Source organism: Sebastes fasciatus, chromosome 3 (assembly GCF_043250625.1).
Source record: "Sebastes fasciatus isolate fSebFas1 chromosome 3, fSebFas1.pri, whole genome shotgun sequence".
NCBI lineage: Eukaryota > Metazoa > Chordata > Actinopteri > Perciformes > Sebastidae > Sebastes > Sebastes fasciatus.
In genome coordinates, this window is record NC_133797.1 from 16,779,384 (window position 1) to 16,800,917 (window position 21,534).

The window sequence follows — 21,534 nt, forward strand, 5'->3', positions numbered from 1 at the left end:
CTTTAATTACATGTCAGGGGCAAAAAGCAACTCGTATTTTCTGTCCATTAAGGCTTCACTGAATTTGCCATATTCTCTTATCTTCTGCATGGTAGTTTATCTTTTCTCAAAGTCTACAGATATATGTGGGCATTCAACATTAATGCTTAATGTGGCAGTGCTGTCCTAAAGGTTAGAGCTTGAGACCGCAAGGTTGCTGGTTCAATCTCCCGGACTGGCAGGATAAATCTGGGTGGGGAAAGTGAAAAGCAGCGCTTGCCCCTCCCTCATTACCACTACTGAGGTGCCCTTGAGCAAGGCACTTAACCCCAACTGCTCCAGTGGAGCTGCTCAGTGGCCAGCCAAACAGACTGTGGTTGTACTGGGCAGCTTCCAGGTGTGAATGTGTAACTGTGTCAATGTGGTCAGGGCGTTCCTGAAAAAGAGAGCATTGCTCTCAGTGAACCTCTCCCTGAATAAATAATAAAAAGGTAATGACTTAATGAGGTAATTATATAATAACTAAGTTGCTAAAGCCGTTATTTGAAACATGTGAAGACATTTGTGTGATGCAATGCCTAAAAGAGGGACACAGTTCATTGGACTGAACATAGGCTTGATTATTTCACATATGGTTTTGTATATATTTGCAAAATTGTTTTATACATATATATATATTATGGCATGCCATTCATGAAATTATTATATACATAATGTGAAATGTGAGAATATTGAATGAAATCCTGAATATATTGAATGAAACTGACAATATGGAATGAAATCTGTCGTCATCTCGGTGCTGCTGCCATCTTGTTTTTGGTCATTATCCGTACAGATGTTGGTGCTGCTAGACGTGTGTGTCACTATGAGCAAGTCAGCACGAAATCTAGTATCAGCAATCCTAAATAATGAGGAGATAATTAACACCCTGGTGAATGTGTGAACCACAGGCCAAAATAATACTGGTAAACATATTCAATACCGTTCTACAGATGAAGAGTGTATTCTCTTTTTCATTGTGGAAGAGTAATGCAGAACTGAACTAGTTCACTAAAGTTGGAAAATATGGACAGATTTGAACTTCCCGGATCAATAACTCATAAACGAAATGTTGTTTAAACACCAACGAGGGATCTTTCTAACCGTAGTAAGGTAGACAACAAGCTACAACCTCATTTTAATCACAACGAGCCGTCCTCTGAGCAGGACACATAACATTGGTCTCTTAATACATCAATGGTCTGTATGCGCGGCCGGCTGTGAGACGAGTGGTCAGGGACCGTCTACAAAGTGCAACGCCAGAAAAATATTCAATAACTTCACTATTATACAGTGTAGTGATACCAAAATCACTTCACACATCATCAACGGTCTCTTCCTGGTTATACTACAACGCTTATTTTGGAAAAATGTGCTTTTGCATAATTTCGGTGAATTTATAATGGTAAAAATATTCAATGCACTTTGTGGACAGTCCCTGACCACTGGTCTTACAGCCAATGTTCAATGACCAATGTTATGTGTCCAGCTCAGAGGACGGCTTGTTTTGATTTAAATGAAAAAAATGCTGGGAGGCTCACAGGCTCACAAAGCCATGCTCTCTACTACTTTGATCCTGGTCGAAAAATTGAAATTGAAAATAAAGAAAATTATGTAAAATAAGGAGTGAACAACTTATGTGCAAAACTATCTTTCTGAACAACTGTATTGATTAACTGGCCGATTCATTCAGTTCATTTCATTCATGTGTCTACCATAAAGTAACAAAACCAAACTTTTGTCTGCTTGGGTTGTTGCTCACACACTCGGAGGGGTTTATGAGTACAGTTAAAAAAATTCAGATTCAATCAGCTGAAATGCCCACATAAAAACAGAGCGTGAAGAATCAGGCTTACCTCTGAATGCCAATAGGGTTTAAATGTTAAAGTTGTACAGTAAAGCCTGAGCACATGGAGAGCAGACTCATTGCTTTGCCCCAGAGCTAATGATAATGCCACTGGTGCGGTGCACACAGATGTGGATGGCATTTAAGCACAATTGAGTCCTTTTATCGACCTTTAATTTCATGACCTGCACGACTGAAAGGTCTGATGAATTACTGAGGTTGAAACTCAAATGTGGAATTTCAAGTGTGGGGTTGGTCATGGTGGTGGTCTGTGTGTGTGTGTGTGTGTGTGTGTGTGTGTGTGTAGTCATCATACTTGCCTGTGTGATGATGAAGATGGTGATCAATGATCATACTTAATACAAAATGATGATAATGTTAAATCATAATTACACTAATGCCTGTGTAACAACACTGATTTATGCTTCAGCTTATAGCACATGATGATTACTGCGCAAAATAGTAGAGCTATGACCACGCTCTGATAACATGAGCCATAAACAGTTCAGAAACAGCTGTATTTACACTCCAGTTTCTCTGCAGATGAATTCTTCCACTACTCTCTGTTATGGTTATTTTTAACCAGGTTAGAAACAGATATATTTCTGCTGCTCCCTAAAAAATTCAGGACTCGTGTCTCTTCAATTAAGGAGAACGACTTATTTCCCTCTCTTACTTTCCAACATATAGAAGGAGGACATCTTTTCTAAATTGGGATGTTGCCCAAAGCAATGTCCCTGCTGAGTTTTTTTTTATTTAAGTTTGGTTAATTTATTCCAAAGAGAGCACAAAAGAAGAATTTATAATGATCAATATGGTTCTCTGTTCTGTTACGCTGAAGCGAGCAAAGTTATTTTTGTGCACTGAAATGTCAAAGACAATGATTTATGTAAAATACAGCTTCAGCCTCGGCTAAGGTCCTAGTGTCTTTAAGAACAGAGGCAAAAACGCAGTAGGTTTTTATTATACTGTACTGTACTCACTGTACTGTATAATAAAAACCTACTTTCTGTACTGTACTGTATAATAAAAACCTAGCCTTTCAAATGCACAAAGACTTATGGCTACTTCGGGACTTCTAGGGTTTTCTCCAGGCTGCTGTGGATTTGACAAGACACCGATCTGGATATGGGGGATTAGTGTCTTAGCTAAATCTTTTATGTATAACAAGACTAGGGACTGGGCTACACGATATGAGGAAAATATGTGATAACGCTGTTGAACAACACAATAACAATATTTTCTATAAATAAACAGATATTAACGTGTACACAGTTCTGCTATTCTGCTGCTTTCAGTATACTGTTAAAATTAGTTAGATTTTTAGATACAGATACTGGATCGGATATCGGGCCGATACTGACTCAAATAGCTGCATCGGATATCGGTGACAATGGGGTCGAGTTATTAAATTCAATTCTATGTTTATATACTATATACATTATGTACTGGTATTTAAATTTTAATTGACCAATTTGTTGCAGCTATAAAAAGGTTTACACTTGAATTGTAATTCATGTTAATTTTGAAGATTTCTTTTGCCAAACTGCTGGTGTACGATTTATTATTTTAATAATACAGTAAACAACAATTCACTTAATTTGTATCTAAGTATTTATTTGATACGTTTTGTTATACAAAGTTAGGAAAGCAATGTTTAAGTGAAGTCTGATGTTGCCTTACACATAAAAGAATGATCCCAGCCACGGTGAGGCAAACAGCTTATTGATTAAACACTGCAACGGATCGGTAGTCGGTATCGGCCGATACCCAAAGCCCAGGTATCGGTATCGGTATCGAAAAACTCGGATCAATGCATCTCTAGCTAAAATACAACAAAATTACCTGTTGAATTAAAAAAAAAAAAAAAGGAATTTATTTCTAAAAGATTTTTATTGAACTGAACACAAGATTTTAAAGTGCAGTTTTTGACTGATACTCTCCTTAAACTAACTACAAAAAATCCCTGGTATCGCAGTCTTTTGTGATAAAAAATAAACATGACCAAAGATCATTTACTGAGAAGAAGACAATCAAACCATGAACCCAGTCTTCTACGTAAATCATTACTATTCTCTTTGGCCTTCAACTTCACTCACTCAAACTGTATCATTGTTGTGTTGTTTCCTGTCAGTGGCTTAGAGCCCATCCCTGTCTCATCCTATGACCTCAATAAGGATAGTCAACAGACAGAGTATTTTTCCAGGTCATATATGAATAGAAAAAGACAGAATGATAATACTGGAGATCACCTTAGAGTCAGCCAGTGAGATCCAGCACATGATCAGAGGGGTTTTAAAGGAGGCAATATGACCCGGAGGTCTGCTTCCACTGCCCTGACATGACCCCCATCTAGGACCCTAAAGGGACGTCACATTCCATGAAAAATCTCTGAAAAGAGGAATATAGAGCCATCTTCCTTTGATTTTTAAGTCAAGAATGCTTGGTGTGTTGCACAGCAGCAAGTCGCTCACATTGGTTTTGGGTAGATAGCAGCCAGAATTCAATGTCTACCAAAACCTTTGGTGTTCAAACTTTGGAAGAAACCATCAACCAATCGATGGTCCCACACATTTTGTGTTTTTCACTGATCACCAAACAGCACCTTTCAGACAAGACAAAGAGTCTACAGCCATGCTAGAGGCTCTTTGGGGCTGTGCTTTGAGCTCAATCCTATCCTACCAATCAGCCTACTAACATGCTCACAATGACAATGACAACATGCAGATATTTAGCAGGTATAATGTTTAAAATGTTCACCTCTGAGTTTAGCATGTTAACGCTGAACTTTGTGTTTAGTGCTATTAAGACTAAACACAAAGTACAGCTGAGGCTGAACGAAGGGAATGCCATTACTTTTCCAGGTATTTGGTCAAAAATCAAAGAATGGGACAAATTAAATTATTGACTTAGTGATGGTGCTAGATGAAAAGTTAAGAGATTACAAAAGTTATTAAATTCATCTTGAAGGTGACATGAATGAGTGGACAAAAAATTCATGGCAATCCATCCAATAGTTGATGCACTTTCAAACAATAATGGTACCAACTTGTGTCTGCTTACGAGATTACAAAAAATAACATAACAGAGAAATAGTCTGACCTCGACTACACAATAAGTTATGTTTATCTCCATCCTCGCGTAAACATCAGGTTACAGGCTTTTTCCTGTCTCAGCTAGACTATGGTGATACCATTTACCATTTGCTTTCCTCAACCCACTTTTTCATGCTGCTTTGAGATATATTTCAAACTCAGGCTACAGGACACATCACTGCACATTGTACAATCTGGTCGGTTGGTCTTCACTTGCTATGCGGAGGATGCAGCACTGGTAATTTAATATACAAGGCCAATCTAGGCTAATAGGTCAATAATTGTCTACGCTTATTTTAGTATGGCCCTTGGTCTTGGAATGACTTGCAGGCTAGACTCAATCTGGACTTCCTCATCTCTCCAACCTAACCAGTTAACTGAAGTTTTTACCATAAATAGTTATTGTTACAATACAACATTTTATCATGTGTTTATTTAATCTCCTCTGTTGATGTGCAGACATTAGTTTTACTATGCACCATTTGTAATGCGTTGTTTTGTATTTTATTGTATGGTGTGTATCCAACGTGTAACTTGCTGCCTTCTTGGCCAGATCGCCACTAAAAAAAAAGATTTATCTATACTGGTTTTATCTGGTTAAATAAATAAATAAAAATACATAAAGTGGTATGTATCTCCATGGTAGGTTATGTAATGCATAGAGTGGTGCAAGAATGGGTCCTAAAACCTAGAAATTAGTTTGTGCACTTCCGGTTCCCTCGTCTGGAAGTCATTGGGTTTTTAGTTAGATGCCTGAAATAAGGTCTGTGTTTAACACAAGCTGAAGAGATTTTAACGTTTTGTTCTACGATATAAAATACGTCAGTAAATATCCCACTCGTGAATTTGGAAGCTTTTATATGTTATGTTATGCTTTTATGTTTTAAAAAGCGATTGCTAACAAGTGGCTAAATGAGAGTACAAAAGGTCATCACGCCGACTCGTCCGCCTTTACAGCCTCATCGTGTATACTCACGCTCATGGGACCGTGGTGTAGTTCCTTTATAGCCTAACGTTAGCTTTTTACTTCTGGCGATTGCATTCACACTTCAAAAATCATAAAGGTGGTGTTCATTTGTGAAGATAATCTTGCTGAACAAAGCATGTAAGTATCATAAATGTTTGTTTGCCACACAGTTTATTTTCTGCAATAATACAAAACCCAATGGAAAAATCACATTGGCTTTTTGTCAAGGTTCCCAGGGCGATGCTAATTTGGTTCGCCTACAAAAATACGTCATCTGTGCAGCACTCTAATGTGGGAATATACTGTATATCTGGGTTAAGAGTCTAAATAGTGTGTATAAATAGTGCCGTACACATGTTTGTGTGTGTCTGTGTGTGTGTGTGTGTGACAGCTCTCTCACCATAGCAGCACTTTTCATGGCGTGGCCAAAGATCACGATGACACGTCCTCTGTAGTTCTGGAGGATTCCTGTTGCTGGACACTGCACCAGCTCACCGTCGGGGCTGAACGCTGTGCTGAAGGGAATGTTGACGCTGCCAGAAATATGGCCTCTGCTGAAGCTGGAGGTGGTGGGGTTAAGGAGCACAGCTTTGAACAGGTGCAGCACCTGTCTGGGACTTAGGCCAAAAGAAGTTATTTTTCTTCATAACGAGAAACGGTACTACCCTTAGGCAACATGGAGACAATAGACAGTATTCAAAAATATCAAGTCAGTTTAATGATGCCCTAATTAGAAAGCTTGTTATACTGCTTATCAGGCTCACGTCCAATACAAAAAGTATGTAGGACAAGCTTCAAGATAGCAGTGTGGGAAAAACTAGCTCTCTTAACTGAAGGAAGGGAAGGAGCAGGAATAATAAGAGATACAGTTTATAAAGGAGATGTAATAAGAGAGTCAGCAGGAGAAAAGAAAAGAGAAAGACTGGGTCTTAGTGAGGGATTTGCTGGGAAAACAGAGTCAGTATCAGCACAGGGACAGTGAACAACCCCAGAGTGGTATGTAATGGAATAATAGCTCTTGAGAAAAGGCGATTGTCCTATTTCTGAGAGCGTAGCTATTGACATTATTGCTACATGACCTAAGACAAGTGGTGCTTCTTTCTCGGGCAAATGACTATGTTCACTAAATCATAACAGCTGCCACAAGAACATACAGTATAGAGTCAGTATGTTACATAACGCTATGTATAATCCACAAACTGACAAATCCCATTGTGGTACATTCAGCCTTGGAATTACAAACCAGTTGTTTTTACAGCAGAGAATAACCACCTGGTACAGCCAAAACTAGATTGTCCTGATTAACCCCACAGAGGTCTTAATTTAATCCACTTTTTGTGATCGCAGACACCCACAACAGAGCTTTGGCTAAGATCACAATAAAGGTGAACAAGGGTTGCCAAATCCTGTGAAAGTGGTCAAATCCCTTTTGTCGTTGAGATTTAGCCTGAGGAGCCTCTGTCTGTCAGGAGGCTCCAGTGTAGGAATTTGGCTAGAGGAACTGCCATTTCAAAATCCTTTCTCTATCCACTAATCCTTATTGATTAATGGCTCTTTAACCCCCGTAGACAATTACCATCCCACTGATCTGAAGGGGGAGGCTCACTCCATCAGGTCCTCTGCATTTTGTACAAGCAGGGTTTTCTGGGCCACTATTGTAATAAAAACTGCCCATCTGCAAAAGCAAAATGAATTTCTTTATGCAATATTGTAATTTGGTGCAAAGCTACGAAAAATATGGATAATGATGCAATTGAATGTGGCAAGCAGTAGACATTTTCATTTTTAATCTAAGGGATTTATAGGGAATTAGTTTGTATGGGAGACCTACATTGATGCATGTGTATGCACATCAACCAATGCATATTGTCACTGTCATGTGAAAACCATGTATCTCCAAAACAGTCAAAGTCAAAGAAAAACAGCCTTATTTTCAGCTTTTCACCCAATGTGTTTTTTAATTGTTTGTTTAGCTTAAAGCAGCAGTGGATAGAAATGGAGCAAATGTGATTAAAAAAGAGTAAACATCTTGTAGTGTACTGTTTGGCTGTAAAATAAGAAAGTTTGTGACCCAGCAGCCATGTTGAGATCAGTTGAGGAAATACAAAGGACTGCCCACCAGCTGAAGCAAACTTGTGATAAATAATCATTACTGTAACAGAATATTGATTCATATTTGATCAGCGCTGCCTAGTTTGACCGTTTGATTGGAGTTCTCGAGTGATTGACAGCTGCCTCAGTTGAATGAACAGCCAATAGGAACGCTCTCTCTCTGAAATGACCTGTGATTGGCCAAAGTCTCCCGTCTAGATTTTTTTTAAAGCCTGAAAACAGAGCCACGAGGAGAACCAGAAGTCTAGTTTTCTCTCAGAACACTTGAATTATAATATTTTTGCCCAATGATGCAAAAAATATTCTGCCTATTGCAGGTTTAAGAAGCAGAGGAATCCTCTCAAAACACTTAATCTTCCAACTGTCTGAATCTAAATTACCACTTCTGGAGATACATGGTTTCTTTTGGAGAGCAAACACACCCACACATACCCACACATACTGAACACCCAGTGAGCTGTCGCATAGAAACTCTTCACTTGATATACTCAGGTATTAGCTTAAATGTCACATATCTTGCTCAGTTTCAGGTTCAAATTTGTATTTTGGTTTCTACTAGAACATGTTTACATGCTTTCATGTAAAAAAAATAATTGATTTTTCTCATACTGTCTGAATATACCTTTATTTTCTTTCTGAAATGCTCCGTTTTAGTCTCTTTAAGACCCCCTGCTGAAAAAGCTCTGATTGGCTTGCGAGAAATACATGATGCACCTTTGCAGAGGTAGTTCTCAAGCTGTGGGTGGAGATTCTCAGATGTTGGGTGAGATATATTCTAATGAGCCCTCATGTGACATGTAGGAAGGGGAGCCAAATCTAAATGGCTTGTTGAATCATGTTTTCTTATCCAGGCAGCCCACAAACAAACTGACTGGATTGTCTTATTTCACCGTTTGTGGGTTGGCAGGCACTCCAGATACCCAAATGTATGTGTTCAAGTACTGAAAAAGTGAAATTTCATGATATGTCCCCTTTAACAAAAGAGCTTCTTTTGTACAGCAGAACTATATTCTACATTAAGGGTCATGATAAAAAAACAATAACCAGACTAAAAACTTCTCTCATGAAAACCAAAACAAATGTACCATTTAAAGAGGAAACTTCGGTGTAGCCAAAAGGCCAGAAGAATGCATTTTGCTCTGGTTCACAGGCTAATCTCTGCTTTATGCCCCCCCGTCTCTCAGACTGCAGGATGTGGTGGGGCAGCCTGGGTGGATATGATGGGCCTAACTGAATGTTACAGAATCTGGCAGCACATAACTGAAGTAGATCATCCACCCTGTATCTGCTCCTACTTGCCTTAGATGGGAATCGTGCATCTTTCTGTGCCTGTGGCTCAATTTCAAAACTCTGCAAAGCACTGGCACCAGGTCAAGAAATAAGCACGAAATCAGAGGCACCGTGGGATAAAGAGAAAGGCTTTTTACATGCACACATGCAACTGGGTGCAAATTTAGTTTCTGTGTGCGTCTTTAACTTTGTGCCAATATTCATGAGTGAAAGGAAACATTAATCCTTAACAGCAATGAAAAGAAAACAAAGTTTCAGATGCCAGACCAGCATGGCACAGGCCTGCCAAAATCTTGAATTTCCCTCAGGATCAATAAAGTTACTATCTATATATCTAACAGGTACAGACACGATACAAAGAACATGCATTCTGTACATTCAGTGGTGCAAGAGTCACACCTTGTACAGAGACCTGGCATACACTTAAGGACGTGCACTCTGACATTAAAAGAACCAGTTTGATTCAGCTGTGAGACTGAACAAAGACACGCTCATCAGAGAGAAATCTCAAAGCAGAGGAGTCTGTCTGTATTTGAGCCAGGTGTAGTGCTGTCAGAGAGGCTGTGTGCACACCGTGTTACAATAACTGTATTTCAAAATCTGTGTTTTTTTTGTGTTTTATCTTATGAACCCATCGGCTATCAGTTTGACGACGATAAGACTCTGGGGGCAAGGGGCTATATTTCTGGGGTTCTGGTGTAGCCAGCAGTCTAGTATCCGGGCCAAGACTTCCTTTTCCGCGTGCTGCTCATTGTTTACAGTCCTTGAGATGCGACACTGGAGTTGAGAGATGATGTGTACGACTGGATTGTTTCACAAGTAGCTAGTTTACAAGATCATTTTAAACTAATAAAAAGTTAAATCATCGTCCGACGAAAGCAGGTGGGTTGACTTTTTTCCTGTCATGTCTCCAAGTAAATTTTGCCAGTATACTTCTTCAGAAATGCTTGTCGGATGGTCCATAGCTTCAGAAACCCAACCATCCGCCATTCACACTTACAGTACTTCGCGAGATGAGAACGGAGCCACGGTTTGAACTTCTTGCTCTCTTTTTTCAGTCCTCACACAACTTCTTCTGTCACTTTTCATGTGTACAAACGAGTGCAACACTATGAGTGTCTTCCAGGAGAGACGGTCTGAAAGTGTGGGCGGTTATTGCATCTCCCTCCTCTCCCCCTGACAGCTCACTTTTCACACAGTCTTCCAGTGTAGCCGTACGGAAACAACTATAAACACTTTTGATTTCTGATGTAGTCAACAACACGTCGTAGGAACCACTTCTTTTCTAGTATAACATGGCCCTTAAAGCAGTGGCATCAGGAGTCAGCACCACTTTAAAAACAACACTCAGCTGAGTGAGAATCAAATGACCCCTACCCAAGTTAATTCTTCTTTAATGGGAAACAATTGTTTGGTTGAAGAATATCAATATGTACGCTTTATTTAGAATACTTTCACCGCTTTATCTTGCCGTCAGACAGCCCTTTCCGATGGGGAACTGAACTGAATGTGAAACTTATCTATGCTCTCTTCAAAGCCAGCAGGCTCCGTTGACAAAAACAGTTAACAGTAGTAGTAGTAGTATTACGTTTCACTATCAGTTCAGTTCCCTGTAAGAAAATATTCTAAATATACTTAAATGGATGTTTTTTTTAACCCCCTGAGACCTGCAGGATCGCGACCGACAACCGTCTTTCAGAGGCTGTAGCAGGTTCAGTTTTAGAGCTAAGTGAAGGTACAAATATCATATGAAACTACTTAAAACGTAAGGAATCCAAAGTTCCAAAGTTCGGCAAAATTTTGGCAAGGAAAAACTGGCATGGCGATTTTCAAAGGGGTCCCTTGACCTCTAACCTCAAGATGTGCTGACAGTACATTGCTTTGCTCCTGCGCTGGTATTCCTGTCTGTTTCTCCAAACAGGGGGCGTACTGACCGTCATCTACTGTAGGTAATACACTGACTACGGATAAGTACCTCATACAACCCCACTTCAACTCACCTGAACTATCCCTTTAAGTAACAGAGAGCTTCAAGATGGAGCAGGTTTGCTTAAGTAAACTCTACTCAAAACAACCTTATCTGCCAAGAATGTAAACACTATGTCGGCAGAACATTTGTTGTTTTTGCTTTGCTGGGACACACTCCAAGGTTGTTCAAACAAGTTCCAGTCTGTGTGGGACATTTCCTGATGTGCCTCTGCAGAGAGAGACTGTGCAATGTATTTCAATGTTAAAACGCCACCATTAGAGGGATAAGGGACTGGCAGGTAAATTTCATAGCAGAAATGGTAAGGATACTCCTCTACGGTGCGGATGTCGACAGCAATGATTTTGGGCTTGCCGGCTTTGGTCCTTTTGGTGGGCCCGGCCAACGACAGCTCACAGAGGTCGATTAAGTCCTCGGCCGAGACCCTCGGGGATACTTCTGCTTTCAGGTCACACAGCGCCAGAGGCTCCCGGGACTACAAGAAAGGAAGTCACAGGAGATTAGATGACGAGGAAGAAAAGTGTAGTAGTGTAGAATTTCTGAATATTATTTGAATAATGGAATTTGGATAAATAATCATCGTAAATTGACAGAAAGAATAGTGTCAGGTTAGATATTATTGTTGGCCTGAATGCCTTCTATGTTAACTAAATCTCTTCTGTATTAATGAAATATTTGACCCGTCCTTTTAAACAGTTTGTCCCACTTACTCAAGTATAGAATTTCATTATGTATTACCATAAAAACAGCATTACAGCTCAGAGAGCACCACAGACGACCAGCAGCAGTGACCAGAACTTGGTCCTTTGCCAGTTTCCATGTGTGCTGCCAAATGGGTTCATTAAAGCACCGAGCCAGAGGCATGGCTGCAGGGGACAGAACCCTGGTCTCTTCATTGGTGACCAAGTGTAATACCTCTATGATTTCCAGATGCTCTGAAATCATTTTAAGCATAAATTGTGAAAAAAAACTGAGGATGCTGACAGTTTTTTTTCTAAGTACCTTTAAAAAAACTAACAAACAAATGTACTGTGATAATGAGTGGTCATTAAGCAGTCTGATACATCTATTCACTGATATGCAAATCAAATAGGGGAGAAATACTAACAGCATTATCTATGAACTTCTGCACACTGTGTGAAAGCCATTTACAGAACAGACGGGCCAACTGCATGTCGAGTAGGTTAAGAGCCAAAACTCTACCATCCATGAAATAAAAAGTTTAAAAGCAGCTAACTTCATTGGCTAGCTGGGCAATCCGTCCACCCAACAGTGAAGAAGTCAGTGATATCTGTGAGTCCAGACAGGATTTCAAAGTTTTTTGGGAGTTTTTTTTGGAGAAGGATTTAATGTAACAATTCTGTGGACTGTCCACCTGAGTTAGTACCTTAAAGGGTAACTTTGGTATTTTTCAATCTGGACCTTATTTTCCCACATTTTAGGGTCTAACTGACTAATGGGGACAACAATTTCTGAAATTGGTCCATTATTGAGGGAGAACGCTGTAGACGGCAGTTGCTCACAGGCTGCAATGTATTCCTATTGGGGCAAGCTGGCATCGTCATTTACGTCCACTACCATATAAGTGTTTGTTTTTTCCATGAGAGGCTCCGATTGTTATTAGACGTGTCTGACATTATGAAAAGAGTCTCGCTCAAGGAGAAGTCTCGTTCTGAAATCTGGCGAGGTGACGTGTTGCCGGAAGATAACGGTGGAATAGTGGAATACATTCATGGTGGAAATGCCATGGTGGAGTGCCAGCCAGCCAGATTTTGTTGTGTTGGAGTACAGAAAGCGTAGCTTAGTGTTATCTAAAAGATTTTCAATGTCATGAATGAATATTTAGATGATTTCGTCAATGTGGACGAGGTCTTGGAGTGCGATGGCCGCCCGTATTTATTTGAGCCAGAGTAATCGAATATTTAGATTTCAAAACGAGACTTCTCCTTGAGCGGGACTTGAAAACAATAACAAACTGACCGGATCAAGCGAAAGGTAAGAAAATGTTTGATTTCTCTGTAGGGTCCTTTCTATAATGTCAGACACTTCTAATAACAATCTGAGCCTGTCAGTGGCAAAAACAAGCACTGTAATGAATGTAACATTACATTGACGCTGCGCATTAGCCCTGGCAACTTGTTTTTGCTGTTGCTGGTTGCAGCGCTCTCCCTCAATACTGGACCAATTTCAAAAATTGCTGTCCCCATTAGTCACTTAGACACTAAAACATGGGGAAATAGGGTCCAGGTTAAAAAATACCGAAGTTATCCTTTAAAATAAAAATATTGTTACACGTTGTTTTTTTTAAACCTGACAAGGGACATGTAGAGCTGCTACATTCCTCTTTCACATTTTCTCAAACAATTGGGTTTTTGTGTTCTGCTTCTAATAAATATTCATAGCCTGATTATTTCTGTTAGGTATCTGATTTCAACTGTGACTATAGCAAAATCTCTGTGTCAATTCTCTATATGGATATGTCTAAAGGGTGCAGCTTCACTCTGCTGCATCAACACAGAGTCAGAATGGGAAAGGGAGAGAGATTTGAGGAGTGGTGCATTGTTTTCAACAAATACCATTATTCTGCCCTGTTGAATTATCAATAAAGAGCTTGACAATAGCTATTCTAGACAACACGAGAGAGCACAAGCAGAGCTAGGATCTACATATTCATGATGTCTTACTGCCATGACCAAAGAAAAAGTCAAATCTGATGTTTAACAACCACCGACAAGCAAATGTAAAAATAGAAACATCTGTACCTATTTGATGAAACACCAGCCATGCAATAAATACTATCATGCACACAATGTTCAGTTTTTGTTGAGCCTATATCACTTAAGTTGTTTGTGTTTTTAATCAGTACTGTTTTGATTCTTTGTTTTGGTGTAATATTGAACAGCATTTTATTGAAAGGTGTTTCTATTTCTAATATTAGAAACATGTTACAATATCAAGGTTTCCACCAGGAAATTGTGGAGGGGATAAGCAACCAACGTCCTGATGCATCTTGCCTCCAATTTAGTTAGTAGATGAAGGCATTAAATATATGACATTTGCTGTTGGAAATTGTGCCATTTCTCTCTTTCACTGAAAAGTGATGTTTTATGTCAATAAAAATGCATTAATATTCTAAAATGTTGGTGGACGTGGGTTGATTTCATGTGCGGAAGCCCACCTCCACTACAAAACACAGCAGGAAACCCTGCATATGATGCAATCCAATACAACACTACTACAAACAACAGCAAAACAATCACCACGGAGTTGAGTCGTGATGGCATGTTTCAAATAGCCCTTAAAAAAAACAAAACTGAATCGTAATAAGACATGGTGATAGTGTTAGTCAGGGAAGCGTTTGTAACTTGCTCAAAGCCAATTGCAGGCCACTCGTTTAGGATCAGTGAAAACAATACCGTGCAAGGCAAAAGTAAATATGGGATTACAGTAAGTTCAATTTGAGAGTAAACCAAGGTGTGGCTGAACACACCTGCTCAGTGAAACCTGCCTGTGTAAACACGCTTGCAAATTAAACCAACCGTAAAGTGATTGATCAGTTTTGACATTTTGTGCATCTTTGCCCTTCAATGCAAGAACTTAAGTGGAGGGGTGTGCTCTCAGTTTTTATTAAACAAAGGACTATTCATTTATTAAACAAGGACTGTGCACAAAGAGATGATTGATGCCAAATTTCCATCTGCAGTCCTTGGGCAGGTACATACAGAACAACACACCAGACACTTACATGCAGCAACACCATGACATATCACAGTAACAATCATACAGCCAAATCTAAAAACACACTCCAACATATAAATACCAGCACATTAAGCTGCAGTTGGTAACTTTGAGCAGCTATGATAAATAGTTATTTTTATGGTCACTATACCCTGAGAGTAGTACATCAGAGAAATAATCTGTGAAAAAAAAAATCATGTTCCTCTGCCTCCCCCTAGTGCACCTAATGGCATTTGCAAGATTACACCTGACAAAAACAACCAATCAGAGACGAGGTGGAGCTGAGCAGTCTCTGGGCAGCTGTCAATCACAGCTCACGAAACTCATGAACTCCGATCAAACGGTCAAACTAGGCAGTGCTGATTAAATATGAATCAATGAGAAAGTTTGTGTCCCGGCCGCCATGTTGAAAACAGTCGAGCCAAAACCAAGCACCGCCCACATGACGGAGCAAACATTCTCATTTTACAGCTAAACAGTACACTACAAGATGTTTCTGAAAACATTTGAGGTGAGGAATAGTCATTCCAGTAACAGAATATTGATTGATATTTGATCAGCGCTGCCTAGTTTGACCGTTTGATCAGAGTTCATGAGCAGTGATTGACAGCTGCGTTCGAGACTCCTCGGCTCTGATTGGTTGTTTTCCTTCAGCACTGTGAAATCTTGCAAATGCCATTGGGAGCATTGGGAGGAGGCAGAGGAGCATGATTTTTTTTCCACAGATTATCTGTCTCATGCAGTACTGTCAGGATATAATGACAGTTATATAAAAAATAACATTTATCGTTTTTTCTCAAAGTTACCAACTAGCTCTCAACACGATTTCAAACAAATCAACTCCTTAATACAGCTCAAACATTTCAAATTATATAAAAGATACAGTACAATGAAGGATTTTTTGTTGCGTCATATATCTAACTAAACGATTTTAGAGGTCAGATGCCCCTTGTCTTCGAAAACAAAGGGAAATTTGAGCAAACCGTGAGCAGGAGGTTGCTGAAAAAACATGACTGCACTTCACTGTAGAGTAAGCTCTATTTGCAAAGATATCTGAAAGAAAACAATGCAGGTACATCTAGGTTTTAATGTCATTAATCTCTGTAAAACCCCAGAGATCAATTAACATGCTCGAGTGATAGATAAAATGACGTGGTACATGGTAGGTAAGTTAAATACTAGGGCTGTCAAAGTTAACGCTAATTAATCTAAGATAATGTTCGTTTTAACGCCACTAATTTCTTTAACGCATTAACGCAATCAATCTTTCTGAGATTGTAGCAGGCTCAGTTTTAAAGCTAGTTTAGATACTGGCATCATATGAAGTTAGAAAACCTAATGGATCCATTGGTACCAACCATGTCATACTAGCTTTGGCGAGGAAAGTCTGGCATGGCCATTAAGGGTCCCTTGAACTCTGACCTCAAGATATGTGAATCAAAATGGGTTTATGGGTACCCACGAGTCTCCCCTTTACAGACATGCCCACTTTATGATAATCACATGCAGTTTGGGGCAAGTCATAGTCAAGTCAGCACACTGACACACTGACAGCTGTTGTTGCCTGTTGGGCTGCAGTTTGCCATGTTATGATTAGATTTTTTTTTATGCTAAATGCAGTACCTGTGAGGGTTTCTGGACAATATTTGCAATTGTTCGGTGTTATTAATTGATTTCCAATAATACTTATATACATACATTTGCAGAAAGCAAGCCTAATTGCCCACTCTCCATTTAAGGTACATTTTGAACAGATAAAAAATGTGTGATTAATCGCGATTCAATATTTTAATTGATTGACAGTCCTATTAACTACATTTTTATTTTGTTCAAAAATGTCTTAATAGCTGAGTATCTACACTCAGAGTTAATGGGCCTGTTTTTTTGTTTTATAATACTATATACTGTACAGAATGTTCCCATTGAGACTATGTTACACAAACAATATACTAAAACATTGAGGAAACCAGCTTTAACTTACTGCTTTTTAGCATAGTTTTACATTTTCGCTGCACAAACCCAGAGATAAGAAGATCGTGGTTGGATTACATGGGAACAGGGGACAGCTGAGCTCCGTTAAAAAAACACTTAAGCTTTCAAGATAGCACTAAAAAAGTACTACTGAGAAGTGGAGTTTATTCATTTTAAATGTAACGTGTACTTGTGTTCAATATTTCAACAAGATTAAATAAAATCCAATTCCAAAGAGAACACAGGTCCACCCATCTCTCCATCGAATGTGAAACGATGTTTGGTTTTGGACCGGATATACAGCACGTGTGTGTTCAGCTGGGTCTTAACCTGCTGAGCTGGCAGCGCTTTTTGCTGTGATGAGCAATGATTACATCGAGTCCTGTTGACTATCACATAGCATTTAATCACTGGAGCAGTGGTGCATGTGGCTGTTTTCCTGTGTGCGTGCATAAATCAGTAGTGTACACTAGATGTATGCTGCTGATCAATATGAAATATAAATTGCTTCTAGTCTCATGCAGGGAATTACTAAAGTAAATGAGTAAACTGAGGGGAAAAAGAGGACATAAGAAGAACAGGTATTTACTGATAAATAAATGCTTACTCAAGTTTATCGTCTTTGGGAGCTGTGTACATTTCAATACATTTGTCTGAATAAGCACCGAACATACAAAAAGTAGAGAAAATGGCAAGTGGGTCAATCAGACGGGCTTTAAGGAATGCTTTTAAAATGTTTAGAGCAAAAAAATGCCTTTCAAGTAGGTATACACTTAACAGAGGACCACAAATAAGCAGTTGTTATGACAACCCACTAATGCTCATCTTTTATGTACACATCAATAAGATATAACTGATAGACGGGTGTTGTGAGCCAACATTTTGAACATTTCTGTGGAAGGTCATCGTCTAGGTAACAATCATGCATCGCAAAATGTCGTTGTTCCTGACTAATCATTATAAAACACCGTCGGGTTAGTTGCATGGAAGGAAATTGCCACAATTGGCTGATTCATCATGTAGGAGAAGCAGTTCTACTCGGACGTCCAGAGTCCTAACCCAGTGCAAATTATCTGCCGACACAGCAGTCAAACCTGTTTCGGGTTTGACACAAGCTGTGGACCGCTGTACTCAACTGAGTTTAACGGTCTCAGTTGCTTGGCTGAGCTCATATAAGCACATTTTCAGTGTGCTGATCAACAAAGATGAGTTGCAACACCTATAGATCTACTTCAGTAAAAACTAGGGGTGTAAGAAAGTATCTAAAGTATTGAATATTGCGATATTATGTTTTGTTATACTGTATTGATTCATTCATGTCATCTATGCTATGACAGTTTTCCTAAAATTAGATTTAAAAAATCGCGATATATCGCCTTGCTTACAGTATTGCAATATATTGATTCGTAACTGCTCAATAATGATACATAATGTATCGCCAGATTCTTGACAATATACAGCCCTAGTGAAAACAAAATAATGTCTCTCTCTTTCTACACATAAATGTATCCTTACGCATACAATATACTGAAAGAAATTGGCAAAATATGCAGCCTGTCATTGCCTGGGGCTGACGGAGCACTCTGTGGTGACTTAAATGTCATGACGAGCCGAGTGTGCCAACCGAAAATGGCTTAATGACACTTTCGCATTTCACTGGACTGACAGTGATGAGGCTAAACTGGAGCCGCTGATAAGCAGACACAAATCCTCTGCAGTGGTTTGTGTTTGTGTGTGTGCCCCTATGCCCAAATGCTCATGGTCCACAGTTGCCAAAAGAAACTCAATCACTTGACATATTGAACTGGGAACAACGGTGTTGTACAGTTTGGATAAAGCTCTATGGCAAGGTCAATGACTCATTTAAAAGTGCCTTCACATTGCGTGATTGTAACTCTTCTGAGGTTTTCACATATCAAAAAACACAGTATGTGGTGTTTGAGCATCATATCTAAAGGAAAAACATTTTTATCTGCCAAGTCTGCAGTCAGACAAAGAGAAGAGCATAATTGAGGCCATGATCTGAGAAAAATGCTGACAACAAAAAACCCTCACAGCGGCCTCACACACGCACACGCACACGCACACGCACACACAAACACACACACACACACCAATTTCCTGTTTTAATTCTGGCCACACAGCAGTTACCAATATTGCTCAAATATGAATCATTTCTTTTGAGAAAAAGCCGCCTCCTCTAATGAAAATTCATCTCTCTTTTTGCTGACAAAGGACAGAATTTGAGACCAGACGTGCACTTTGACAACTGAGTTACAGTGGCTGAAATATAATGCTGCTTAAGTGTTGCATAAGCAACTTGCTTTGCACTTACGTTTGACGATTGAAACACTTGGAGGTGAGATCATAAGACCACAGTTTTTTCAGAATTTTAGTCAGTCATTCATAACACACTTTAATGAAATCATACGGTTACTAAAAACCTTTCAAATTGTACGGTATAAATGTAGAGTATTATTGTTGAAATACTGAAGTATGACTTTGAAAAGCAGTATTAGCTTTACTTGGAAGATGCATCACTGGAATATATTATAGAGTTTACTTATGATTAAGCTTTAATAACTGGAAATAAAACAGGGAGGACACAGTAGCATGTAATGCAATCCAAAACTTTACAACACCCAGAGTTAAATCCTCTTTGTGAAGCTTATAAGGTTCAGTTTCTGTTGATGTGTCAGAGAGGCATTCATTATACTCTATGGCCATTTGTATAATGTGTGTAACATTGAGTAATGTTTCTAATGGTTGAAACAACATGTCATATTGTCAACAAAACTTTATATAATAAGCTTCAAAATGCTACAATTTATTGCAGAGATTTTGTTTTAAATTACATCATATACTGTATATTATTCAGGTGCTCATGTGATTGTGTTTTAGTAAGTAAAGACTTAATGGGCCAGTTTTACCCATTCACAACAAGTCTCGAATGCATTACCCTACCTAACTGGGAATGCTCCATTCGCTCACAGTTTTACGTGTTAGTGGTGCACAAGTTCTGCCAAATTAGAACCAGTATGCGATCCCGTTTATGGACATCCATTCGCTCAATCATCGACAAGCTACAAGCTCTGTCAGCTGTTAGATGGCGAGTGAGCAAAACATCTGCTCATCCATGGGGAATGGCACTAGTTTCCCATGCACTGTACCACATTTGGTTTATTTTCATTTCTCAAATCTGCCAATGTAAAGCATAACTATGTAGACAATACTAACACCATCTTCTTTATGTGCAGCACATTACAGTGACCAGCAAACACACATATTTCTCATGTGTGTTCAGTTGTGTTGAGATAGACAACTTCTACATCTGGGAACACGTTTAGCTGTTTACAGCTATCTTTGCCCAAATGCTGCTCTACTACGGCTGCCACAGAGGAGCATCACTCACTTGCGAGCAGTCGTGCACAGATCTTCATGCAAACGCCATTATCAATAAACAATTTGAGAAAGAAGGAGACCACCTAACTTGATCAACTAACTGCAGACAAACTAAATCAACGTCAAAGATTGGTGAGACGGAGTCAATTTAAAGAAGTGTAGAGCAATTTTTTTGTATTTGTTTTGCTATGTTTAGATTGTCCTATTAGTGGCTCAGAGAAAGGAGAAGGAGAGCCGGCTTTCTCCAATTCACTCACTCAGACCAAGCTGAGTGGACAGCAGCTGTCCAGTGAGATGGATGTCTGTTCACTACGAGGGCTGGGAATCTGCTGACAGAGCCTCCTGCTCTCTTACCAGAGAGAGGAACGATAGGGCAGCATGTAACACACGTATACAGTATATGCATCTGTACAGTATCATCCATAACACTATTTATTTTTGGGGAGTCAAGACGTCGTGGAGAACAGTGAGTATTGTTTGTTGTTTTATTCTATATCTTTCATTACTTTTAAGCCTGAAGGATAGGTTAAGTCTGTTTTAAAGGTGCAGTGTGTAGGATCTGGTGACATCTAGCAGTGAGGTGCAGATTACAACCACCTGAATCTTCTCCCGTGTGTCAAGGGTATAGGAGAACTATGGTGGGCGACGCAAAAACGTGAATGGCCCAATCTAGAGCCAGGTGTTGTAAGAGTAACATATGGTCATTTGCAGAATAGCAGAGCCGGTGCGTAGAGTGTGTGTGTCCGTGGGAAGTGAGTGGTGAAGCAAGAGAGAAAGAGCAGCGGCGAATGTGTGTGAGCTCACATGGAAGCTAGCAGAGCAGAAGACAGAGTTAGTTTAGCTTTAAGAATATCGATTGAATGTTCAGTGGAAGTTGCAGTTTGTGCAGAAATACATGCTGCAGCTCCTCAAGACCAACAGAGGTTTCCGGTGTCTTATTTCCCGACGGAGTGGAGTGACGGGGCTTAACTATGGAGCGAGTAACGTTATTAACTCTGGCCTATGCAAGAAAAGTTAACACAGTGGTTTGTCCGTTCTGAGCTATTGTAGAAACGTGGCGGACTCCGTAAAGAGGACCAGCTCCCTATGTAGATATAAACGGCTCATT

The 21,534-nt window shown here is 39.5% G+C and overlaps 2 protein-coding genes across 4 annotated transcripts in view; one reads left to right on the top strand and one right to left on the bottom strand.

Moving 5' to 3' along the window:
- Positions 1-21,534, top strand: part of aimp1a (aminoacyl tRNA synthetase complex interacting multifunctional protein 1a) — a 111,610-nt gene that overhangs the window by 39,932 nt on the left and 50,144 nt on the right. The gene's annotated exons all lie outside the window — the stretch shown is intronic.
- tbck (TBC1 domain containing kinase) overlaps positions 1-21,534 on the bottom strand; it is a 57,356-nt gene that overhangs the window by 2,145 nt on the left and 33,677 nt on the right. For all 3 annotated transcript variants that reach the window (XM_074629290.1, XM_074629289.1, XM_074629288.1), the window contains 2 exons: positions 11,627-11,790; positions 6,327-6,486 (listed from right to left, as the gene is read on the bottom strand). In XM_074629290.1, the coding sequence (XP_074485391.1) occupies positions 6,327-6,486; positions 11,627-11,790 (324 nt within the window). The remainder of the gene's footprint in view (positions 1-6,326; positions 6,487-11,626; positions 11,791-21,534) is intronic.